The sequence below is a fragment of the Equus przewalskii genome, chromosome 7 (genome assembly GCF_037783145.1).
Source record: "Equus przewalskii isolate Varuska chromosome 7, EquPr2, whole genome shotgun sequence".
In the NCBI taxonomy this organism is placed as follows: Eukaryota; Metazoa; Chordata; class Mammalia; order Perissodactyla; family Equidae; genus Equus; species Equus przewalskii.
Window position 1 is genome coordinate 2355602 of NC_091837.1, and position 26860 is coordinate 2382461.

The 26860-nt window shown below is 49.2% G+C and overlaps 1 protein-coding gene and 1 pseudogene across 1 annotated transcript; one reads left to right on the forward strand and one right to left on the reverse strand.

Annotated features, from left to right (window-relative positions):
- Positions 1-18345: 18345 nt before the first annotated feature.
- LOC139084417 (CCR4-NOT transcription complex subunit 6 pseudogene) lies at positions 18346-21133 on the forward strand (annotated as a pseudogene).
- Positions 21134-24136: 3003 nt separating this feature from the next.
- On the reverse strand, positions 24137-25058 carry LOC103541730 (immunoglobulin iota chain-like). Its single transcript, XM_008508596.2, has 2 exons — positions 24815-25058; positions 24137-24733 (listed from the first exon to the last, which is right to left on the reverse strand). Exons 1-2 carry the CDS (start codon positions 24993-24995, stop codon positions 24330-24332), a joined length of 585 nt encoding a protein of 194 aa, XP_008506818.2. The 5' UTR covers positions 24996-25058; the 3' UTR covers positions 24137-24329.
- Positions 25059-26860: the final 1802 nt, after the last annotated feature.

A 26860-nucleotide genomic window follows, 5' to 3' on the forward strand; every position in this document is an offset into this window, starting at 1 on the left:
CCTCTCCTTGTCTTACTTATGTGAGAGGAGGTGATTAAATGAGTATTTTTATGATGTCATTTTATTTCCACTATTGGCTTATCATTTATTAGGTAACTATCCTGGTACTTACAATATACATCTTTAATTAATCACAGACTAGCTTCAGATAATATTATACCACTTCACGTATAGAGGAAGAGACAAACAGCAGTGCACTTCCAATTCCTCTTTCCCATCTTTTGTAGTATCATTGTCATATACTTTACTTTTACGTATGCCATAAATCCATGATATTACTACTATTTTTGTGTTACACAATCAATTATCTATTAGGATTGTCAGAAATAAGAAAAAGGCCTTTATATTTACTTTCTTTTTGTCCATTTCTAAGGACCTTTATTTCTTTGATAGATCCCCGTTTCTGTCCAGTATCATACTCTCTTCCTGAAGAACTCTTCAAAGTTTCTTGTAGAGTAGGTATGCTGGCAATAAATGCTCTCAGTTTTTGTTTGCATGAAGAAGTCTTTGTTTATCCTCTGTTAATATTTTTAAAAGGCATTTTGGGTATAGCATTATGAGTGGCACTTTAAAGATGTCAATTCATTGACTTGTGTGTTAGTTTCTGATGAGAAATCTGCTATAACTAAGATGTTACTCTGCATGTACTCCTAGTATTCATAATATCATTGAAGGTAGTTTCAAAGATGTGACAACATTAGCACGAATAGACTCATATTCACTTAACGTGTGATCCAGTCACTGTGGAATCACCAATTTCATTTCTTAACACATTCCTCTACTTCTCTAAGTTCCAGTCCCGTCAACTTTTTCTTTCATCATTTGAAGTATTTCCCTCTCCAATTGTTTCTTCTGCCCAGGACGCCTGTCCCCCTATCTTACGGTTCATCACTTCTCAACATTCAGACATCAGTTCAAACATCTTCATCACAGAGAGGGCTTCATTCCCACCCCACCGAGCATAAGTTACGACTCACCCCTCAACCCCCAGCCTCCTACGGCATTGTGTGATTTGTTTTCATGGCTCGTATTTGAAGTTATCTTATTGGTTTGGTAACTTGCTTGTTGTCTAGATCACCCATCTCGGTACAAGTTCCTGAAAAGCATGAACCTTGTGCGTCTCTTTCTGTCTGCTCCCCCAGCTCTGGGAACAGTGCCTGGGGAAGAGCAGAGTCTCAGCACACGCTTCTGCGTGATGAGCGAGTGAATGCATTGTGCTCAACATCTTCCCATAGGCCCCCTCTCGTTTCTCTTAACGAAATACCAGATGATGTTTTCTCCGTTTTACAGGTGATGAACTGAAGCTCAGCGAGACTAACTAACTCATCCAATTTGATGTGGCCCAGGAGAGGAGGAACACTGCAGCGAAGCAAAACAGAAAAGAAGTAACAAATAGGCCAGCGGGCACACGCGCTGGGAGTCCTCTTTGTCTTTTTACACCCAGCGTCTAGAAAAATCGTGGCCCATTACACTGCAGATGCTCAATTAACACCTGCTACATTCCTGAAACTCGAGCCCCAGAATCCTGAGACTGGAATATAAAACACAAGATATTACATAAAAGAGGCCACCACAAGATTATTTTGATTACTCCTTTACTTGGAGAGTTTTCTTTAAAATCAACGTCAGGTGTTTGTTGCCACGGCGCTGCCCACTGCTGCTCTGCGTACCCGCCATGTCTGGTACAACTACTGCACAGGAAGAAAGACGGAAGTTCTCCCCTCCCCGTCAGACCACCTCAAGGCTTGCAACATCTCCCGCAAACTTGGTGCGCACCCGGACAAGTTCCTCTCCGTTGACGTTAACCCGCTGTGGTCATCCCCATTTTGAAAGCATTCAACAGGGCACTTCACAATTTTCAGCTTCTCCAGCACCAAGTGCTGCATTGTGTGCAGGACAGCCAGCTTGGGATGAGGTTGTTGGAGATGACCAGGAGGCTCAGGTGGGACCTGGTCCCACAGGGCCGGCAGGATGGCACAGAGGTGCACGTCCTTCAGCGGCAGTGGTTCGGTCCAGGTGCTGCAGCGTCCCTGAGACCTCCTCCAGCAAGGTCGCTAGGGGCCCAGGGACCACGTGGGACAGGTCGTTGCCACTCAGATCCAGCTTCTTCAGGTGGGCGGCATCAAGGCTCTGGGACAAGTAGGTGATGTCGGTGTCCAGAAGTCCACATCTTGGGATCTCCAGGGTTTCCAGAGGTCTCTGCACACCACTTAGGAGAGACAGACAGGCATTCCTGGGAGCTGGGGCTCGAGTCCAAGCCCCCTTTGGGAAAGACCTAAGGCTTTCGGTTTGGTAGACCTTCAGCGCCCACACCTAGGGCTGGACCTATTGCACGAGACAGTCTCTCCACGCTTCTGAAGGCCAGACTGCAGAGTCAACCACTCTCCTGTACCCCAAAGAGCTCTCACTCAATGTATGATATTGGGCACTTTCCTCGACCACCACTAGCCACAGCCTCCCACCTGGCTATATCCCCATAATCATCACTCAGGCCACACGAAGACACTGGGGGTTGGGGCTTTGTAGGAACTTGACACTCTATGGCTCCATGGTTACTGTGTGATGGGTCTCGAAAGATGCCTGCCTGTTCCACCCCCTGTACCCAGTGGTCAGTGGCCTAGTTCAGACCAAGCCTCTGATAAATTTTATGACTTATACATGAGATCAGTGTTTAAAAGATGTCAACTGAGATTAGAATCAATTAGGGGGTGGGGCACTCAATTACCTACCACATATTCCATCTGTGGTATCATAATATTTATTTGTCTTTTGTCCCCAGTTCCTGGCACAGAGCTCCTAAAACGCTTGTTATTTCCTGAGCCACAGGAATGTCTTTTGTTACTCATCAGAAGCCCTTTATGACCACACCTGAGTCCATGCTAATGAGGTGACTCAAGCTGGGGCCCCTAGATAGCTTCAGGACAGGAGCTGGTCACCAGAAAGACCAACAAGTGATTAGAGACCCCCATCCCAACCTTAACCCCCACCTTCTGGGGAGGGGCAGCTAGAGGGTGGGTTAGAACAACCGGAACGATGAGATTCGAAGAGCTTCTGGGTTGGCGGATGCATCCATGTGGTGGGAGGGTGGTGCAGCTGGAGAGGGCGGCACAGCTGGAGAGGGCATGGATGCTCTGCAGCCACCCCCACCCCCACCCCAACCCCATACCTTACCTCATGCATTTCTTCCACTTGACTGTTCCCGACTTGTATCCTTTCTGATAAATCAGTAAACTTAAGTAAAGCATTTTCCTGAGTCCTGTGAGCCATTCTAGCATATTATCAAACCTGAGGTGGGGGGGATCACGGGAGCCCCCAAATTTGTAGCCAAGTCAGACAGAAGTGTGGGTAGCCTGAATACCCAATTTGTGACTAGCCTCTGAAATGGGGCAGTCTTGTGGGACTGACCCTAAAACCTTTGGGGTCGGATGCTAACTCTGGGTAGTTAGTCTCAGAATTGAACTGTTGCACACCCAGTTGGTGTCAGGGAATTACAGAAGTGGTGTAAGTGCCAGGCCGAGAGCCAGAATGTGGCCAGTGGCAGTGGGCCCCGGGGAGAAGCAGGCCTTCAGGACCCTCATTCAGCCACCCCTGCCTCCTCCCATCTGCCCCCTGCACAGTGGTGCTCTACCATGCGGTTCTCCCCTCCGATCCCCTCTGTCACTGTCTCCTGCAGCCCTTGGTCACCACTCATGGAGTTTCCAAACAACTCTTGCCCATCTCAGCTACACAAGCAGACCCAACCCACACCTGACACTTTAGCCCGGAGGGGCTCCAAGCACAGACTTCCGGCCCTGAGAGTCCCAGTTTGTGCACACACCTTTTGCTGCTCCACTCCCAGTGACTCCCTCACCCCTTCTCTGTGCCCCAATTGCATGCAGTCCCTGCTGTCACCTGTGGCGGGCAGTGTCGGCAGGAACAATCTCCAGTGTGTCCAGCATGGCTTCCAAGCCAGCTTTACTTAGTGACGGGTCCTGCTGAGCCCAGGAGGAGACAGGGGAAGGGCCAGTCCTGCACCACAGCCGTCATGGTCTTTGAGGCCCCCAGTGAAGCCCCCCAGGGAGTCTCCCAGGGCTGCAATGGCTGAGTCCACAGCCCTCGGCAGGCTCTGTGTTGAGAGATCCAAGACACTGAGTGGGACTCTGGGTCATCTCCACTGACTGGGCCAGAGGAGGGGTGCCCCGAGTGGGCCTTCACAGTGGCCAGCCTCCCTCCCAGGCCTCACACCACAGAGAGCCCCAGTGCCCTCAAGATGTACTCCTGCTTACACCCTGCGCTTGTCGAGCAGAAATGTGCAGATCCTCCTCCACTCACAAGAGCCCCGGTGCTCTAGTCCAGGCACCAGGAGGCTGGCCTGGAGACAGGCATCTCAGTATTTCAGCTCTGTTCCTAACGGATCTCAAAGGGATGAACTGCTCTGAACTTGCCTTCCTGGTCTCTCCCCCCAGAATTCACATTAGCACATGCACAGTTCCAGGAGCTGGAGAGAAGTAGCGAGGAGCCCACAGCTCCTGTGAGGACCACAGAAAGCTCAGCTCTCAGCCTGTGGTGGGTAGGGAAGCTGCCAGGAATGAAATCACCAAAACCCCGGGAGCATCAGGATCATCAGGGATAAGGGCCAGGAGAGAGGGAACACAGGAGGCCTGAGAGAGGCATCCTCTGCCCCACAGGGGACAGGAGCCTCAGCTGCAGAGGGGAGCCCCAGGGGTCTGGGCAGGCAGCCCTGCCATGGCGTGGGAGGGAGGGGCTCCTGGAAGGAGGGACTGGAAGGAAAATGGACCAACTGGAAAGCTGGCACACTGAAGGGTGAGCCCCAGGCTCCCTTCCTGCCAGGCTCCCAGCAAGCTGGCAGCTAGGTTGGCAAGCCTCAGGGAGGGGACAAGAGGACTGTTCCTGGAAAAAGAGTAGAAGCCCTGAGGTTCTTTCACATGGAGGATTCCTTGTGAGAAATAGCTGGGCATCTGGCCCACACTCCTACACTGCTGCCCACGGTTGACAAGCATTGTCCAGGTGCCAGGGCACCCGGTCACCTTCCTCAGGCTTCAGTCTGAAGGACAGACAGTTGACGATTGCACTTTGTAACAAACCTTCAAGAAAGAAGCCAAAACTGTTAACCAAGTTTGAGGGTTGAATACCTTTTTAAATTAAGTAAACAAAAGGAATCAATCATTACAGTCTTAAAAGAAAGAATATACAGGCATAACAAGCCAAGTGGCAAGCTGTGAACATTTATGTGGAAATAATTGAGTATGTATTGAATGTTGATTTAATGAAGAATTGATGTATCTGTTGGCAAGATGGAGCAGACATGTGTGTGTGAGTGGGAGGTAAGAGGTAATACTCTACTCCAGAGCAGGAGCTGGGGACGAGGGAACCTGGAAACAGAACTAAGAGGGTGCAGGATGGGCAGGTTGGAGAGTGATGGGGACAGAAGCACAAGAGAAGAAAGAGGCTGCCCCACTCCGAGCAGGAATCAGAAGGGAGCAGGGAACGATTCTTTTTATTACCGTCCTAGCCTACAGTACTACTTGGCTTTTTTTGAAGAAGATTAGCCCTGAGCTAACATCTGTGCCCATCCTCCTCTACTTTATATGTGGGATGCCACCACAGCATAGCTCACCAGGCGGTGCCATGTCTGCACCCGGGATCCGAACCAGCGAACCACGGGCCGCCAAAGCAGAACGTGTGAACTTAACCGCTGCACCACTGGGCCAGCCCCATTGGATTTTAGGATAAGATAAAACATAAATTCAAAAGAAAAAAATACCCATCAGCAGACGTCAGGTAAACACAGCTCCTTGCTGCAGACACGTGCCGATGACAGAGGCAATGACAAGAGCTCATGGTAGGATACAGACAGGCTCAAGAACAAGGTCCCAACTTGACCGGACAACCAACCAATGAGACAGAAACAAATGCAGGGCCCCGAGCAGTGCTGCACCATTGACCTCCGCTCCTGAGCAGTAGCGTGGCTCCGGGGGGACACCCGGGCTAAGGATGAAGGAGCCAGGGCCAGCCCAGGGCTGGGAGCTCAGGCCTGTGGTACACATCTCCCATCCTCAAAGCATAATTGAAAACTGCTGATCAACAGCCTGCAAGGGACCAACCAGGACAGAGACCAGTATTTGGTTGTAAACGTGTGTCCAGCCAAGTCTGGTGAACTTACTCTCGCATTTTCATTCTAGCAGCCTGTCCTCTGCAGTGGAGCCTGTGGTCCTCTTCTTCCTGTCCACTGTCCATTCCTGCCCACACTCCCCATCCCACCATAGCCACCGGTTTGGAGCCTTGGTCTCCACTCGAGGGCAGGCCCTGGTCATCTAGGCCAGTGGTTTCCAAACTTGAGCGACATCAGAACCACCTGGAGGGCTTGTTACAACAAAGCTGGCTGGGATCTTCCCTGAAACCAGAGATTCTGCGTTTCTAACAAGTTCCCAAGTGATGCTGCCTCTGCTGGTCTGGGAAACACTTTGAGAACCACGGGTCTAGGCCAACCATGGTAACGTCCCCTCACAGCAAACGATGCGGGGACACAGACCAAACATTAATGAACACCAACCAAATAAAAAGCTGGGTTTAGCAATGTTAACATCTGGGAAAGCAATATTTGAGCCAAAATCATTAATAGAGATAAAGATGTTCATGACTTCATAACAAATGAACCATCCACTATGTCAAAAGGTACACAAAAAATTCCAAGTGGATAAAAGATATAATTGTGAAAAGCAAAACCTGAAATGCTTGAAAAAATATGGCAGAACATCTTTACAGCACAAGGAGAGACGGGTATTTTAATGAAGAAATAAACCACAAAAAAAGACTGACAAATTAAGCCTGTACAAAAAATTAAACTTTTTTTCAACAGAAGACCTGAAAAACAGAGGATCTAGAGAAGCCAAAGGCTAGGGAATGATGTTTTCAATGCATATAATTGACAAAGCAGTAGTAATAAAAATAAATGAAAAACAATGCTAATCAGTAAGAAAAATACCCCCAAAATGGAAATATGGACAAAGTGTATGAACAGGCAAGTCCCATACGAGAAGATCAGTGCGGACTCGTTTTTCAGCTGGAGTCTAACTTTGGAATCGAGGGACTGGAGCAGGTACCAACAGTCTGCTCCCGCTGCTCAAGGAGCTCCCTTCCCAGTGTAACTGGAGCTCACTCTTTCCTCTAGCGCCTCATTGAATCTCTCCTGCTCCTCATATTTTTCTTCGGCAAAAATTTTACTCAACTACCACCACTACATGTTATGCTGTTCTGGGAATTCTGACCAGTGACGTGAAATAAATATGTATCATTCAGAAAAAGATACATGAAAAACAATTAGAAAATATATAATTATGTACCGAGAAATCTTAAAAGAAACAATGAAAATAATTACGATGAGCTAACTAATGGGACTAATTAATGATGTGCTTGCTTTGGGGTGCGTGGTATTGTCAAAGATAAGCAAAACCAGACACTAGTTAAAGGGGTAGGAAGAGGTTTTTATTAGTAATACACCACTACAATAGGGAAAACCGTGCAGCTGAACTGAACACAACCTGGGTTTGTACAGAGGCGACTGGGCATCACAAAGGGAGAGCGAGGGAACAGGGAGGGCGCTGAGAGGGGCTCAGTAGTCAGGGAGGCGAAAATGACGGAAAGCGGGAAGGGCGGGTTGGGCCACGTGACACCCAGCTGCGTCTGCTGAGGGGAGCTTACGATGTTCGGCCCCCACCCTCCCACAGAGGCTGGGAGACGGGCCCTGTCCTCAGGCGTTGCCTGGAAAAGACAGTAAATTCCTCAGGCAGGCGTTTCAGAGGGACGAGGGTCATTCTAGGGATGTGAACCCGAGCTGTTAGAAACTGTGTTAGCGTTTCTTCAATTAGAGGTCAGGTTGAGGCCCGACTGAGAAGAGGGCTCAAGATCCCGGCCAGACTCTGGTCTGGGAGAGGCTTCGTCAGCATATCCCAGCAGCAGCCTACTGCTAAACGATGATAGAAAAAATAACGTATCTGTTTCCTCGTGCGCCACGCACTATTCCTAACCATGAACTTAATGATAAACGAGTCGCGACTGCTTGAAGAGCAAAGTTTTCACCCTGAAGATAAAAGAAGGCCACGCAATGAGGTTGGATGGTGAGAGCAGGGGGAAAATACACACACATACAGTAGCCCTCACTAATTGGTTTTTTTGTTGTTAATCAAACTAAAAATTCCAACTTTACTCTAGAAGAATGAGTGACTCACAGGTTAAAAGGGGCTGTAAGAGTAACTAGGATATATCCCTCTCAGCAGCTATTTAAAATAACAGACTGAGAGAATGACACAAAGCGACCCCCACTTAGGGAGAGCGGCAGAACCGACCGAGGGCCTCCTGCAGGCGCGCCCAGCCCTCCCTGCGACCCCCTCGGCCTGAGTCCTCGGCGGTGGAACCCGGGAACCAGTGGACACGTGCGGGGCGCGAGAGGCAACCCCGCCGCCCACCGCACTTAAAGCAGCAGGGTAAAGGCCTCCGATTGGTCGCGTTGGTCAGGTGGCCCGTTTAGACCAATCAGCTCTGGGCTTGGGCGGGGCCAACTGGGGGCTGAGAGACAGGGCCGGGGCGGGGCCAGGGAGGCTGCGGCCGCCACGGCAGCCTGGGAGGGACCCGGGGTGCGACTCCCTGGAGCACGGTTAGCCCGGTGGAGCTGAGGCTCTGCGGAGGCGGGAGGAGGTATGTGGTCCGCAGGTCGCGCCTGTGCCCGAGAAATACCCATCCCAGGAGCAGATGAGCCGACCCTGCCTGTCTGGAGATGACCTGACGGCTCGTGCTCACACGTCCGATCTCCCCTTCCATCCTGTTCCTCTCTCCCTGCGCTGGTTTTTCCCATATTACTTATCACCTTTTAATCTAATACATATATTTTGGGTTTGGGGGTTTTTGGTTTGCTAGTTGTCTCCTGCTGCTGGAAAACTCCAGGATGGTAGGGATCTTTGTGTGCTGTTTTCTGACCCGTCCTAAGTGCCCAGAACCCAGCTGGCCCCGGGTGGCTGTTTAGCAGATGAGTATTTGTCTAACGAAGGAATCAAATCGTTTTCCAGGCCACACTCGCCCCCTTGGGTTCCTCCAAGTCAGCTCCTTTTTGCATTGTATTTTGTTTGCTTTTTTCCAGGATGCTCTGCCCCAGGAATCCCTCAATAGCCACCTTTTCTTGTTTAATTTACATCTCTGCTTATATGTCCTCTTATCACAGAGGCGCTACAGCAAGGCCCTGTGCTTTCTCTTGTCAACGCGCTCCAGCCAAAGACCACCAGGAGCACACTATAGTTCAGACCGCACAGCATGGGGGGACCGCGGGGGTGTCTCAGTAAGAAGGTGTTGGAAAGAACCTGCTACAGATGTGGGCTTGGGTTGGGTGATTTCGAGAAGGGTCTAGGGAAGCAGGGGTTCCTTCTGGATTGGATGCTGTCAGAAAGAGGGGGCAATTCTATAACTGGGTGTCAAAAAATCTTATTTCTGGGGAGGGGAGACTAGATCAAGGTTAGGGTTGTAATCGGTAAAGAAACAGCAGTCACTCATTTTGGCCAAAAGAGGGGATGTTTGGTGTTTTGGGGAGGCACAGACATTGGTTTTGTCTGTACTTAGACCAAATTATGAAGCTGCCTGATTTTGTCTCATTTTCTTGTGGTCTCAGAGGGACCTTGACTGAGGTTGGCATTCTCTGAGATGGTTTATGTCCATTAGGAGAGCAGCGTGGCTGCCGTGAGGGCTGGGCCAGCCTCTGGATGACAGAGGGCTGCTTTTTTTTCTTTCTCACTCTTGTAGGTATGGCATCCTTTATTCCAAGTTGAGAAGTCAGAGCAACTGTAGCTGTTTTCCTCTTGCAGCTTAGTGTCATCTCTCAGTAGATGGGGTTGTGGCGTTGGGGGTCCCACCGCTGTGTGTCCTTGGCCAGGTGACTGAGTTCCTTCAGGTTAACATTTCCTCCTCTTTAAACCGGGAATAGGAAGAGCGTCTGTCTCCTGAGGCTGTTGGTGATACTTCAATCAGATGACGCCTGTATCACGCTCAGCAGAACACTGGACGCACAGCCATTGAGCTGTTAGCTGCTCCCGTGCCCGTAATAACTGATGTTGGTGGTAACGGACCTGAATTGAGGGTCAAGAGTCTCTTCCCAGTTTCTGTCTTGAATTTATTTTCTTCTCTTAAGTTGCCTTCAGGTTTAAACCACACCATGCTGTAGACAGTGCTTTAGTCAAAGGAATAATAATTCTTGTCAGTAGTGTTTATTGGAGATGGGTTTTTTTGGTGTCTTTTTGTTTTTTGGTGAGGAAGATTGGCCCTGAGTGAACATCTGTTACCAATCTTCCTCTTTTTGCTTGAGGAAGATTGTTGCTGAGCTAACATCTGTGCCAATCTTCCTCTATTTTGTATGTGGGACGTCGCCTCAGCATGGCTTGATGAGCCGTGTGTACGTCCTTGCCCAAGATTCGGGTGGGGGAAGCCCACACTGCCAAAGCAGAATACATGAACTTAACCACTCTGCCACTGGGCTGCCCCTCATTGGAGATGTTTTAAGGACAGAGTAAAACTTTAAGAGCCCAGCATTGTGCTTTAATGAGCCATGGCCAGGGTGAAGTGCTAGGGTGTGTCCCACAGAATGCTTCGGGCCTGCGGGAAGAGGTCATGGGAAGCCTCCTCTCCCCATTCAGACAGAGGAAGGGGCGTTCCCCACCTTAATAATGTCGGACATGGCCCAGAGGACCCGGAGAGAGGCCTGTCCTGAGTGGCAGGGTGAGTGGACCCCGGTATTCGGGGGGAGCCAGGCAGGGTAGGATGGGCTGCTGGTGGCTGTGGGGGTGGAGCCCTTGGGTTTGGGTGTGCGGAACAGCAGAGGCTTCCAAAAGCAAGGATCCAGAACACTGTCTGCGGACTCCTGTATCCGCTTAAAGACTTCTGAAACAGCTCTCACACTTTTTATGTTACGAAGAATGTTCTGGCATCTTATGTATTTTTACTTAAGTACTTTTGAAATTTTATTGAGGCAAGTTGCCATACAATAAACTGCACATATTTGAAGTGTGCAATTTAGTAAATTGTGACGTGTATACATCTGTGAATTCAACACCACCATCAAGATAGGGAACAAGTCCACCCTTCCTCCCCCCACGGAGCTCTTTCTTGTCAGGACAAGAGTGATGCTCTTTCCCACTTTCTACGTCTTAAGTGGGAGTCTGAGCATCTCCGTTAAAATAGTTTTGTGGCGGCCATGAGCATGTCCCTGCAGACCTCCTACGGGGAGTGTGATGGACCGAGGGCCCAGCTGCTGCCCCCTGAGATCCATCGCCACGTTGGCACCTACCGCAGTGCCCACAGGGCGCCCAGGTATTTGGTCAGACATTATCCTGGGTGCGACCTGTGAGGGCATTTCTGGGTGAGATGGGCGTTTGAGCTCAGTAGACTGGGTACAGGAGGCCGCCCTCCCCGACGCGGGCGCGCCCCGTCCAGTGAGGTGAGGGCCTGAATAGAACAAGAAGGCTGAGTAAGAGGCTGCTCCTTCTGCCCGACGGCATTTGAGCGGGTTTTCTCCTGTCTTTGGACTCAATGGAAACATTGGCCATTCTCGGATCTCCAGCCTGCTGGCCTCAGGCTGGAACTGTGCCGCCAGCTCTCTGGGGTCTCCAGCCCGCCAGCTGCAGATCTAGGAACTTGTCAGCCTTCGTAATCTCATGAGCCATCCTGCGATAAATTTATATATAAATATGTATTTTTAGATATAATTAAAAGTTTTATATATGTATATACACACACATCCATCCTATGGGGTCTATTTCTCTGGAAACCCCTGATTAATACACAATATACCCAAATTTCATCTTTTATTATATTACTTTTATTGTTTGTAGATTTAAAAAAATCCATCTTAATATACCTCTGTCATATGTGTGTAGACATGCACAAATATATAATTATTTAAATAGGTGATAAAATTAAACATTTACCTTTAATTGTAAAATATAGTAATGTTATCAAGTATTAAATAAAACAAGGTATTCATTATGTTGGATTTATTGTATTAATAGATTGTAGCAATTCCCTTAAGCAACCAGCTGTATTCATATGTCTCTGTCATGATTATATCTCGCGTAGTCTCAGTCATCTATGTTAATTACCACCTTTAGCAAAAGTAACCAACTTCTGTTTTCTTCAGACTCAGAGAAGCCTTGAAGGCAGAAAATCAAGACCTGTTTCTCTGGTTTTCTCCAGAAGTTGCTAGTTGTTTGTCCCAGGACAGGGACACACTCAACCTCCGGGCCCATGGGTGTGGGGTGCACTGGGGAGACGGCAGCGGAGACGCAGCAGGTGTGCACGATCCCAGGAGCCAGCACTCACCGTGTCCCAGAGGGGACACACCGGAAAGGGCTCTGAGACGGGCCAATCTCAGCCTTCCTCATCTAGTCATGGAGAGGGGGACCCTCTGCGTGTCCCCCCTGGGTAGCAGGAGGAGCTTCCTCATCAGGGCAGCCACCTTGGGGTGAGGCAGGTGGGTCTGGAGCTTGGCTGCTGGGATCAGCTGGAGGCCCTGTGTCCCGTGGAGCTGGCTCAGGCCTGCTCAGCCCTGAAAGGTGGGGACCCTGCGCCTCGGACGCCCTCCTTCCTCAGCTCGCATCTGGAGGGGTGGAGCCCTGCCTCGGGACTGTGATTTGCCCATTAGGGGACTTAGACCAGCCTGCTTGGTCATGCAAATTTCCCTGGCAGAGCCAGCCCCACAGTGTAGGTGAGGAGCCAGCGGGGACGTGTGCTTCAGCCGAAGCTTGTGGTTTGTCAGGTAAGCCCGATAGAGGGAGGCAGGGTCGGGTAATGAAGGCATCCGTGCATCATCCGTTACTCTGCTGGAGCCCGGCCTCTGAGCCGGGTGAGGAGAGAAGAGGAGGCAGGATGGGAAGATGGAGAGTGAAAGAGCCGTGCGGTTGCCGCGCCCAGCGGTTGTAGTGGGGTACAGGGCAAGGAAGCCGGCGCATATGAGGGGAGTTTAAGGTGTGGGATGGGAAACAAAACTTCGTGCAGGCTGCAATCGCAACTGAGCAGGTTAATAGTTGCAAACTGCAAAAAATTCCTCCTTTTTGTTTTGAAAAATTTTAAGCAGATATGTTGAAAAAATGTGCAATGCACGCTCATACTTTCTCTACTTAGAGACAATAAAACATTTTGCTACATTTTTTTTCTCTCTCTGAATGTGTGTATTATACCCAAGGAATCTGCAAAAATAACTTCTAGAACTTCTAAGTTTAGTAAGGTTGCAGGATACAAAATCAACAACAACAAAATCAATTGCATTTCTATGTACTAACAAATGAGTGGAAACTGGAATTAAAAACACAATACCATTTACTCCAAAAAAATGAAATATTTAAATATTGAACTAACAAAGCATGTATAGCATTTGTATCCTGAAAAATACAAAATGTTAATGAAAGAAATCAAAGAAGACCCAAATAATCTTGGAGAGCCATCCCATGTCCATGGGTTGGAATCCTCAAACGTAGTAAAGACGTCAATTCTCCCTAAACTGCTCCAGAGGCCTAAAGCAATTTGTAATAAAGTCCCAGTAAGGTCTTTTGTAGACACAGACAAGCTTATTCTAAAATGTGTAAGGAAAGAGGAAGAACCTAGAAGAGGAAGAAATTTTGGAAGGAGAAGAAATTGGAGGCATCGCTCCTCCCAGTGTTCAGGTTCACGCGCAGTCACAGTGGTCGAGACAGTGCAGCCCTGGGGAGGGACAGACACAGAGGTCAACGGAACGAAATAAGAACGCAGAGGGAGACCCACACAAGTGTGCGAAACTGAGATGTCAAAACTGCGCAAAAACAATTCCATGGAGGAAAGCTGGCCTTTTCAACAAATGGTGCTGGACAGCTGGGTGTCCATAGCCCCCCAAATTGAAACTATGACCTAAACCTCGCCTTTTACAAAAATTAACTCAAAATGGATCATGATTTAAAAGTAAAATTGTAAAAGTATAAAACTTTTAGAAAAACCATAGGAGAAATCTTCAGAACCTAGACCTGACAGAAAAATTCTTAGACTTGACACCAAAAGGACAATCTGTTAAAGGAAAAATCAATAACTCAGACCTCGTCAAAATTAAAAATTTTGCTCTGCAAAAGACCCTATTAAGGGGATGAAAAGAAAGGCTACAGAGGGAGAGGGGAAAATTGCAAATCACATATCCAAGGATTTATGTCTAGAACATATAGAGACCTCTCAAAACTCAACATTTAAAAAAATCCAGTTAGAAAATGAACAAAAGACACAAACAGACATTTCACTAACGAGGATATACACGTGGCAAACGAGCACGTTGAAAATGTTCAGCATCATTAGCCATTTGGGAAATGCAGATTAAAGCCACAATAAGATGTTACTCTGCACTTATCAGATGGCTAAGGCAAAAAATAGTGATAACACCCAATAGCTGGTGAGGATGTGGGGAGACTGAGTCACTGTTACATTGCTGGTGGGAATGTAAAGTGGTACATCCATTCTGGAAACGAGTATGCGGTTTGCAACAAAACTAAAACAAAATGTACTCACCATACCACCCAGCAATTGCACCCTTGAGCATTTATCAACAAAAATTAAAACTTAAGTTCACAAAGAAACTTGTACACAGGGGCCGGCCCCGGGGCCAAGTGGTTAAGTTCTTACACTCCACTTCGGGGGCCGAGGGTTTTGCCGGTTCGAATCCTGGACGCCGACATGGCACCGCTCACAAGGCCATGTTGAGGTGGCATCCCACGTGCCACAATTAGAAGGACTCACAGAGTGTACAGCTGTGTACTGGGGGATTTGGGAAGAAAAAACAGGAAAAAAAAAAAAGATTGGCAACAGTTTTTAGCTCAGGTGCCAATCTTTAAAAAACAAAAAAAGAAACATGTACACAAATGCTCATAGCAGCTTTATTCATAATAGCCCCAAATCAGAAGCTACCCAAGTGTTTTTCAATGAGTGACTGGTTGAACAAATGGTGGTGATTCATACCATGGAATGTTATGCAACAATAAAAAATGAACTATTGATCCATGCAACAAATTGGATGAACTTAAAGGGAATCATGCTGAGTGAAAAAAATCCAGTCTCAAAAGGTTACATACTATATGATTCTATTTCCATGGCATTCTTGAAATGACAAGATTATAGAGATGGAGAGCAGATTAGTGCTTGCAGGAGCTGGGGGTAGGGGGGAGGAGAGGATGAGTGGTGTAGCTATGAAGGGATAGCTGGAGGGAGACTCGTGCTGACGGTGGAGCTAAATTTCTTGATTGGAGGTGATCATACAAAGCTACACATGTGATAAAATTGCTTCACACACACAGCATACACACATACACAACTGAGTGCAGGAATGATTGAAGAAAGGTAAACCAGCTCTGGGTTGTACCAATGTCAATTTCCTGGTACTGATGCTGCACTTTAACTATGCGAGATGCTAACATGGGAGGAAGCCCGGAGAAAGGTGCGTGGAACCTCCCTGTCCTCTACTTTGCAACTTCATGTCAATCTATAATTATTTCAAAATTAAAAGTTTTGAAAAATTCAGTTGCAGATGTTTTGACCTGTTCTCTAAAAAAGCCACAAAATCAGGATCACACTTAAGAAAATTAATATAATCCCATAATAGCGAATAGCTGCTCCATAGTCAAATTTCCACAGTGGTCCACAAAGATGATTTTGATTTATAGTGATTGCTTCTGGTTTTGGTTGGGCTTCAAACTATATCTAATCCCGGTTCATAGATCTAGTTACTCGTTGGATCTCTTTAGCCTCCTTTCTTGTAAGAGTCTCTACACCTCTTTTTTCGTGACATTCACTTTTCCAAGTCCAAGCCAGCCTCCTGTCCCAGCCTGCCCCGGGCTGGTCTGGGTGGCTGCTCTCCGGGCCCTGTGCCTCCTGAGAACTGGACGTGGAGGCTGCACCCTGACTCTCTCCGGTGACATGTTTTCAGCGCCGCCCATATGGAGCGCTTCCTGTTATGCCCCCCAGGAGGGACCCGTGTCAGGTAGTCCCATTATGAGAGAAGCCAGGCCTGAGCGCCCTGTGAGGAGCGACAGCCAAATTTCTCCATCAGAAATGTCAATGTTCCATTTGTGACCAGAGTTTGTAGGGCGACACTTGGGCACCGTGCCAATGCCCTGTGCCCCAAACACCAGTCACCCAGTGGTTCTGACGCCCATTTATGATCCTCGCCTTAATAATTAGTATTGTCACATTGAGGGTTGCAAAATAGTGGTTTTCTCATCATAGGGCTCTTTCTCCTTTCAGTGCGCTATAAATCGTCATCCTTTCGAGAATTAGCTGGAGGGAAGGTGTCTTTGCCCCAATTTTTTAAATATTGAAAACAAAATTAAATGTACTGTTTTTGACACATCAACATGTTCCTGGTTAGAGATCAGTTTGAATGGGCTTGTGCTGACCAAAGATAGAAAAACTTATAATAATGGCAATAGAGTTAAACACCTCAAATATGCTTATACGCATGAACTTGTCATGATACTAACAAACTAACATTGGGTGGTGCTGGCACACCGACTTGCTATTTGACAGTTGGTAAATAAAGGGGGGAAACATCAAACATTTATCTTGTCTTGACTATACAAATAGTCCCTCAGGTGACCAAATCGTTGATGAGGGGAAGTTTTCTTGGTGGAAGTTTTCTAGCTAACGAGGGGAGCAGGACAGCTAGAATGAAAATAGCCTCATTTCGCGTGCCATAACGAACGGATGGATTTGGGCATCCTGCATACATCACAAAAATGCACCCTAGAACGAAATGCCAGGGCCCTCTGTGTCCCAAAGGGCTTCTGCGTGTTAATCCCGCCCTCCCTGTTTACGTGCGGCCGCCTCCCCTCGTTCATCTTGCCAAACCTTGCGGAGCCACCGGCTGCTGTGCGCACAGACAGCCGCGCGTTTTCGCACCGTCTGATCGGTACGCTCCATCCCCCAAGACCCCCGGATGCCCTCCCTGAGGGCTCAGGGTCTAACTCACCTGGGGCTGTTTGGGTCCATGGTTTTCAGTACCTCAGGCAACGTGTCCAAACCCCTTGGGTTCCGTGTTTGTGTGTCAAACTTGGGAGCTGCATCAAGCACTTCTGTGCACAGACCCCAGCTCTTAGCACCCCACGCCCTTGCTCTGAATCACGATCAGGAGCAGTGTTGATGCCTGGGGGTGACGGGAGCAGGGACCTTTCTGTGGTACCAGGCAGCAGATCCCAGCAACCTGGGAACCCCACCCCCCAACATCTCTCTCCTCCACGACCAATTCAGAAATGTCCCCAAGTGTTTCCTTCCCTGCGCTGGGCTGTTTCAAACTTTTCCGTTCCACCTCACTCCTGGTGGCTGGATATAATCACCAGCTCCACGTGACAGGCATCAGAAGGGAAGTGTGTGTAAGAGGGAGAGAGAGAGAGAGAATGTGGCCAGTCACTGAGGTGACAGAGTTTTCCCTCCTTAGAAAATCACAGTGACCCCACATATCTAATGAGATCCTGGAATGGGAGGGTCTTTGGAACCCAAAAGTGCACTCAGCCATGCATTCGCTTACTCGTTCGTCTATTCACTCAACTCTCGTACTGCCTGGTGTTTATCAGACACGTAAAGTGAGTTGAACAGATCCTGCCCACCGAGAGTTTGCAGATTACCGGAGGAGAGAGACTTGCAAACTCAATCAGAGCTGTGTGGTAGGCGCTAAATATAGTTAGGAAAACATGGCGCCTGCACATCGCAGGAAGTTAGTAACTGCAGGAAGAGCTCAGGGAAATCTTGCCCAAGGAGTGAGAGCTGAGAGCATCGCGGACTCGGGTGGCGCAGCCAGCTGCAGGACCCCGCAAAGGGACAGGATGTCCTGCTGGCAAGTGAAGGGTTAGGGCAGAAGTTTGGAGAATCAGGCGTCGGATCCACCGCAGATGGCTTAACAGAGCGGGGACAGGCAGCGAGCAGGGCGCGTGACAAGTGGGACTTGGGCCAGTCTGGGCCAGCCTCCAAACACTGTGTGGTGAAAGGAGTCTGAATTCTACCCCTTCCACCTGTACTGCCCTGTCACAAGCCGCAGGCAGCTGTTGATCACTTGGAACGTGGCCGGTCCAAATTGAGATGAGCCACAAGTGTAAAATACACACCGGATTTTGAAGATTTAGTACGAAAAAAAGAGTTTAAACCGCCTCATAACTAATTTTTATATTGATCGCATGCTGAAACAACATTTGGGATGTATTGGGTTAAAAAATGTTTTATTAAAAATCATTTCGGAAAGCGAGGGGGGCGCGGCGGCGGCGGCGGCGAAGGCGGCAGCGCGGCGAGGCGGGCGGGCGGGCGTAGGGGCCGCCGTCGGGGCGGCTGAGCCGGCGGCTGACGCGGTGGCGCCCGGAGGGGGAACAAAGAGCGGCGGCTGAGTGCGGCGGGACTGGCATGGTGGTTCAACAGGGCGCACCGCGCTGCTCTCACAGGGAGGCGGCGGCGGCGCGCCCGCAGAGGCATGCCCAAAGACAAATGCGAGCCCCCTGACCCTCGGAGGATGTACACAATTATGTCCTCTGAGGAAGCAGCAAATGGAAAGAAATCACATTGGGCAGAGCTTGAAATAAGTGGAAAAGTAAGAAGCTTAAGCTCATCTTTGTGGTCACTAACTCACCTGACAGCTTTGCATCTGAGTGACAATTCCCTGTCCCGTATTCCTTCAGACATTGCCAAGCTTCACAACCTGGTGTATCTGGACCTGTCTTCTAATAAAATCCGGAGTTTACCGGCAGAACTCGGAAACATGGTATCACTCAGGGAACTCCATTTAAATAACAACCTGTTACGAGTTCTACCTTTTGAGCTGGGAAAACTGTTTCAGTTGCAGACTTTAGGCCTGAAAGGAAATCCACTTACCCAAGATATATTGAACCTCTATTTGGAACTAGATGGAACAAGAAGGCTACTGAACTATTTGCTTGATAATTTGGCAGTTTCAACAGAACAACCACCTCCAAGATCTTGGATTATGTTACAAGAACCAGACAGAACAAGGCCTTCTGCCTTGTTTTCTTTCATGTGCTACAATGTTCTTTGTGATAAATATGCGACCCGGCAGTTATACGGCTACTGTCCGTCATGGGTGCTAAACTGGGACTACAGGAAAAAGGCCATTATTCAAGAAATCTTGAGCTGCAATGCTGATATCATAAGTCTTAAGGAGGTTGAAACAGAACAGTATTACAGTTTTTTTTCTGGTAGAACTGAAAGAACGTGGCTATAATGGATTCTTTAGTCCTAAATCTAGAGCTGGGACAATGTCAGAACAAGAAAGAAAACATGTTGATGGCTGTGCAATATTCTTCAAGACAGAAAAATTTACTTTGGTTCAGAAACACACTGTTGAATTTAATCAGCTGGCGATGGCAAATTCAGAAGGGTCTGAAGCTATGCTGAACAGAGTCATGACAAAAGATAACATTGGAGTTGCAGTACTGCTAGAACTTCGAAAGGAATTGATTGAAATGTCATCTGGAAAGCCACGTCTTGGAACAGAAAAACAACTGATTCTCGTGCCTAATGCTCATATGCATTGGGACCCTGAATACTCTGATGTGAAGTTGGTTCAGACAATGATGTTCCTCTCAGAAGTGACGAACATTATTGACAAAGCCTCACGGAGCCTCCAGTCCAGTGTCTTGGGAGAGTTTGGAGCTATTCCATTGGTGGTGTGTGCAGATCTTAATTCTTTGCCAGACTCTGGTGATGTAGAATATTTGAGCACTGGTGGAGTAGAAACAAACCATAAAGACTTTAAGGAGCTGAGATATAATGAAAGTCTCACAAACTTCAGCTGCAATGGGAAAAATGGGACGACCAATGGCAGGATCACGCATGGGTTCAAGTTAAAGAGTGCCTACGAGAGTGGCCTGATGCCTTACACGAACTACACCTTCGATTTCAAGGGTATAATTGACTACATCTTCTACTCTAAACCTCAGCTGAACACTTTAGGCATCCTGGGACCTCTGGACCACCATTGGCTAGTTGAGAATAATATCAGTGGTGGCCCACACCCACTCATCCCCTCTGATCACTGCTCACTTTTTGCACAACTGGAGCTCTTACTGCCTTTCCTGCCCCAAGTAAACGGCATTCACCTTCCCAGCAGGAGGTAGTCAAGTACCTTCAGAGGACGACCTCAGTTTCATTTGTAAACTCATAAAAATCTGAATAGAGGGGAGTGAGGTATGGCCACTAGGGATTTTTTTTTTTTTTTTCTTAATGGTAATTTGAGTTTTCAATCTGATTTTTTGATAAAGATATAGTATGAAAGCCAGGTGCTAGCAACAGACAAATACTGAGCCCAATATGCTTTATATACTGTTAGACAGGGATTGGTGTGTGTGCACCTCTCTTTAATTTGTTACAAGTGATTTTCCTGTTTCTTCTATTCAAATAATATTTTCATGCCTTGAAATAGGAAAATGTTTGAACAGCATACTCTCTTTGCACAGAAATCTGTAGCACTGCTTTCCTGAGGCCAGTAGTACCATCCAGAGACCATTCTCTCATACTTGACCCTTCCCTTTTCAGACTTGTTTGTAAAACAAAGACTTTGAATTTAGCCTTTATGATTGTATATGATCCACAGGAGACCTGATTTATGAAATTTTGTACTAAAAAAAATCCGATTTGGAAATGATTGTATTATAAACTAAGGCTAAGTTTTTTTTACCTGTTTCATGTGTTATAAAGGCCAGCTTGTAAAAGAAGCTGCAACAGACTTTCTCTGCTGATGATTTGCACTGTTAGGGTTTTGTTAGCCCTTTTGTACTACTTTATTTTCAAATTGAGAGCATTGCTCTTTAAATCTGTTTAAAACTTAGGACATTTTCTTCGACCAGTGACAACTTATCCATGAAACCCTGTGTTGTCATGAAAACTATCTACAGGAGAGAGAAGCTGCACAGTGAAAGATCTGGGCATCTGTGGACTGAATGTAATGGCTGGTATATGTACATTCTGATATTTTTAAATCTTTAACTTTTAAGTTAAAACATCACAGCTGCTTAGATACAGCTTCTTAACTCCTTTTTGAGGTGCTTCCTGTCCTATCTCCACTGTGCCTGCCTAAATTTGTTCTCGCTGAGCACTGCCTGTGCATGCAAAGTCCTCTTTTAGATTTTTAAATACTGTTTAACTTTTGTGAGAATTTTGTGAAAATGCTTTTGTGTGAGCTGTGGCTCTTCCCGTTGTGAAGCACCGAAAGTCACATTTGGAACATGCTGCTAGGGTGGGTCCCTGGGTCTCTGCTCATCAGACGCAAGCACTGCTTCTTGGCGCCGTTGGACAGTGCTGTTCGTCGCCCAGAGCGCTACTATCATGTGAGCTCTTTTTGTTTTCCATGAATTCTTTAGTCTCCATGTTTTTTAAAATCATTCCTTTTTTTAAAAAAAGAAAGTGATTTTCCATTTATGAAATAGTATAAAGGAGATGTATTTTCAAAACAGGTCCCCAAGACAATTCTTCAGATCATTTTTAAAGTGATTAAAGTCATTTTAATATGTCGACCAAGATCAAGTTATATTCTGCCCTGTATTTTGCCCATAGTGCCATTAGTAGATTAGAGATCGAAGCCAGCTGCAACTTTGCAAAGTTAACTCATGTTTATTTTGTTCTCATTCATTCATTCTTCTCTCAAAAATCAAATGAATTCAGAGGGAACTTGGTTTAACTGCTTTTGTTTCAACTGCAGGCGGAGCAAAAGGATACCATGTGAGCATTAAACAAAAATTGTTGATTGTTAACAATTTTTATATAGAGAAGGAGTCATTTTGGATAATGACAAAATTTTGTGAAAAATGTTCGGCACTTGAGCTTAATTTGTTTTCAAGAGAAAATAAAATTACATACTGTTTAAATTAAAAAAATCATTTCACCTGTTTCTTTTTACCATTTTAGAAAAATACAGCCACCAAAAAATCAGAAATTACAGATGTGGCTTGCATAGGTGCCTTTGAGGGTGGGAGACAATCAAAGGTTGGAGAGGAGGGGTGCAGGTGAGGCTGGGTCTGGGAGTAATGCAGAGTGGAGGGTACAGCTGCACAGAGGGATGGGCAGGAGGCCCGTCAATAATGGTCGAAGGGAGAAACGGCTCAGACTAAAGGAAAAGTTATGAGAAGCAGGAAGGCCAGGCCTGGGGACTGATGAGGAAATAACAGTACTACTCTTTGTCAAGCCCTGGTAAGCACTTTGTATAAATTAACTACGGTTAAGCCCAGGTAAGCACTTTATATAAACTGATCAGTGCTATTTTTATCCTTTTTACATACAGTGTTGGAACTGTTGGCCTAGGATTCAAATGACCCTTCCAAGGTGGCCCAGAGCTAAGCCTTACACTCTGGCCAGCCTGAGGCCCGGCTCTCGTCCTCCGCGAATCTGCTGGGGCTGGGGCCTTAGGGTGATGGAGGAGCCCAATGTGACTCTCTGCTCTCTGGCTTTCTTGTCACAGCAGAGGATCTCGGAATCCCAGAAGATGAAGCAGGAGAAGGGCAGGCTGCAAGCAGAATTCAGAGCGCTTTGGGGTCCCACCTCGTTGGCCTTAGAAACACGGGCCTGGAGGCGCCTCCCCGGGGACGGAGGCATGATGCAGGAAGAGCCGTCGCCCGGAGGCAGTGGATGCTCAGGGAGTACCCAGAACATGGCGGCGTGAGCTGAGACCACTGTTTTACAGAAGAGACTCAGGCCACACGGGGCAGGACCGATTCTGATGTACGTCCGGCTCTCTCGGGGGGACCCTCGGGGTCTTCTTAGCCTTGATAAATGGATGTTCTCAGCCAAGTTTGGGATCACAGGGGAGATGGTTTGCCTGGCACCTCTCTGCGTGCGAGGCGTGTCCACATGTGTGTACACCTGATGGACAGGGTCCCTCTCTCAGGGCACATCCTGACCCACCACCCAGGGTTCAGGGTGCTGTGCCGTGGGCTAGGGTTGAAGGAACCCACCCGTTCCCTCTTCACCCAACGAGCCTGTCGGTGAGGACATGCCCCTCCTGCCTCCAGTTCCTTCTAGGGTCCGGAGGTTTAGTAACCCTGAAGTCATCAGACCGGAGGAGTTGCGGGTGCCCTCAGCTGGCCAACCAACTGTGGCTTGGTTGAAACCTGGAAGCAGCACCTGGGCTCTGTCTCTGGAGCACGGGTTGGCAAACTATGGACTGAGCTCCATATCTGGCCCAGGCCCTTCTGTTTCTGTAAATAACAGTCATGCCCATCTGTTCACATATTGTCTGTGGCCGCGTTCCACACTGTAAAACAGAACTGAGGACAGTCATGCGCCCCACAATCACGTCTTGGTCAACAACAGACCGCATATACGATGGAGGTCCCGTGAGATCAGTACCATAGAGCCCGGGTGTGGAGCCCTACACTGTCCAGGTTTGCCTAGTACACTCTGTGACGTCCACACAACAATGAAATCGACTAGCGACGCATTTCTCAGAATGTATGCTTGTCATTAAGCGACACATGACTGTAGTTGCAACAAAGATCAGATGGCTCAGAAAGCCAAAATGCTTTACTATCTGGCCCTTTCCACAAAATGTTCGCTGGCCCCTGCCGGTCTCCTGCACAGAAGAGCAGATGCATTTCTCTCACCTAGACCACCGGCTCTCAGTTGGGGGGATTTTGCCAGCCTGGGGACATCTGGCAGTGCCTGGAGATGTTTCCGGTCGTCATAACTAGAGGTGGGAGGCTGCAGGTACTGGCATTTGGTGGGTCGAGGCCAGGGATGCTGCTCAACATCCTACAGCACACAGGCCAGCCCTGCGACCGAGAACTGTCTGGCCCTGGATGTCAACAGTACTGAGCTGGAGAGCCTGCCCTGGACCTCGGCACCCGCTCTCCTCCCCAGAGGCCTGAGAAAGACGTTTTCTAAGCTTGTTTACCCTGTACCTCCTGAGAATAATCAGGAGACAACAGAAGGTCCTGTCCTCAGCCAGGGCGTGCCCCCAAGGTGCTGTCAGTGCCCTGCCCCCCATGACCCACAAGAGCAGGGGCACCAGCCAAGCAGACCGTGAGCAGCCGCTCCCCTGGGACCTTCGCCCACGCTGGTTCTTGGGTGCGCCCCCCCCCATTCTACCCTCTGCAGAGCATCTGGGGCCTTCTCTGTATAATTCAGACGCCACTCTCACCAGTTCAGCACAACTGCCTGAGACACAAGCAACTTTAATCCCCCACTCCAGCCTCCAGCGGCACCTAATTGGACAAGGAGCATCTCCTCTCTGTGCCGCGCACGGCCCACCCTCCTCCTCACCCACAGGCACCACTCCATGGGGATGCATGTCCCTTCTGTCTTTAGTTCAAGCTAAGTGTGTCCTGGGGCGCCTGGGGCCCTGGAGCAGCAGGCTCCTTCTCTGCCCCTCTCTCCCTCTCCCTCTCCCAGCCCTGGGCCCCCACAGCACAGAAATACACGGCCTCATCCTCAGGCTGCAGCTCGGAGATGCTCAAATACCCTGTGTTCTTGGCCAAGTCTTTGGATCCAGAGAAGCGAGGGGGGATCCTGGGGCCCTGGCTCTTGTCTGAATGGGAGAAATATCTCAGCAAGAATCGTGGAGGGTGGCCAGGCCTCTGCTGGTACCAGTAGATGCTGTAAAGGCTGACATCGTGGTCGCTGCTCAAGGTGCAGGCCAGGCGGACTGTGCTTCCAAGGGACGAGGACACAGACGGTGGCTGATTCAGCACCGGCTGAGGGCCACAACCTGGGGACACAGAAGCATGTGGGCCCCCAGGGCAGCGGGGCAGGGAAGGGGCGTGGGCTGCAAGCTCTGGGGTGTTCTCACCTGCGCGGTGGGCGAGGAGCACCAGCAGGACAGGAGCCCAGGACATGGTGCCGACAGCGGTGCTCTGCCTCGCGCTGCCTACGCTGCCCGGGCTCCTGGGGCCCTCGAGGGGCTGGGCCAGCATCCTCCTCCAGCCTCCCAGGGGTGGGGCCATCACACCCCCACTTCTGGCCACCACCATCCTGAACCTTCTTGGGTTTGCAGCGTTGGTTAGGGGAACGGCCCTGTGGCGGCCCTTGCGGTCCTTGCCTTGGCCCCATGGAAGCGTTCTGGCAGGAAGCACCTGCTGGAAGCTCGCGGACCAGTGCCCCGGAGGCCAGCCTGCAGGCTTGGGTCCCTGAGGGGGAGTGACCTCAACATCCCCCGAGGAAGCCGAGCCCTACAGAAATAAGGTTCCTGTCCAAACTTGCATGCTTGATGAGCCGGGAAGAAAGAACACGTCCTCGGGTGGTGACAACACCTGTCCTGTGCAGCCGGAAATGTTGGGGCCCTGGGGTGAGGGGGACACTGTCCCCTCCCACACTGCTGGCACTCCCAACCTCCCAACCTCGCCCGTCTCTCTCCTAGAATGAAGCGGGAGTGGCTCACGGCTTCTGACAGAGAAGTACCAGGAGGGACGTAGGGGCCCACGTGGGGCCCAGGGCAGGTGAGGGCAGAGGTGCAGCAGCCTACCCATCGGGCTCCCAGCCCTCCTGACCACTCCTCTTCGTGAGGGTCTCCCCTGGGGTCCAGGGTGGTGGAGTCAGTGAGCACCTGTCCTCCGCCTTCTGCTGGGCCAGACCCCGCGCCATTGGAGGTTCTGTTTGCCCCGTCCCCACCCTGCCTGAGTTGACCCCATCACCAAGCTCTTCCAGAGGCCCAGCCACTCTGCTCAGTGCTGCCCACGCAGCTGTGTGGGTTGTGCAGCTGGAGGCTGTCAGGACGCTCCGATGAAGACTCACGTATTGGTCAGGGTTCTCCGGAGAAACGGAACCACCAGGATGTGTAGATAGAGGGAGAGATTTATTGTGAGGAATTGGCTCACACGATTACAGAGACTAAGTCACATGATCTGCTGTTGAAGACGTCCTGCCCATGATTGTGGGGGGAGGGGGGGCATGTGGCCAGTGGGCAGCCCCTTCTCCCTTCCTGCCCTGGAATAGGATTTCCTTCACTTGGGCTGGGAGCTCTTTGGGTCCCCAGTATCAGTATGACCCAAAGGACTTTTAGCACAGACACCAGCAGAAGCCAGCGGGCAGTGTGCCAGCCCCATGGGGCAACTGAGTCACGGCCTGTGTTCTTCCACCTCTGCCCTGGACATCACTGCTGGTGTGGGTCACCTTGCAGCCCGTCTGGGATTAAAGATGTGTTTTCATCTCAGTGGCTGGTTCCACTCATGCCTTATGAGCAGAACAGCAGCTCAGAGGACCCAAACCCCTAAAGTGACTCTCCTTTTTTTTTCACCTCCGCTCAGAAGGAAGCCTTGCCTTAGAGCCCCTGGCAGCTGAGGGCCCACGTCACCCCTTGGGCTTCCCTCTAGAGGACCCAGGAAAGCCAGTGGTAGTTCAGTCTGAGTCCAAAGGCCTGAGCACTGAGGGAGCTGACGGTGCAAACCCCAGTCTAAGGGCAGGAGAGGACCCAGGGCCCAGCCCAGCAGGCAGACAGGGAGGAAAAGGGGCCAATCTCTCCTTCCTCCACCTGTTTGCTCTATTCAGGCCCTGGATGGATTGGAGGATGCCCGCACACATTGGGGAGGGCCAGCTTTTTTACTGAGTCCACCAGTTCACATGCTATGCTCATCCAGAGACACCCTCACAGAGACATCCAGAAATAGTGTTTAATCTGGGCACCCTGTGGTCCATCAAGTTGACCCGTAAAATTAACCATGACAGTCTGTCATCCCTTCCAGCCTCATCACATTCTAGAACTTTCTCAGCAAAGCACAGCCACAGAGGGAAAATTAACCTCGCTGTCCCAGGATCTTTGTACCACACACCTGGAAAGATTGGCTCCCAGTGGCCACCATTTGTCCTGGAAAATACCTGAGCCCTTCCAGATCCTGCTGGA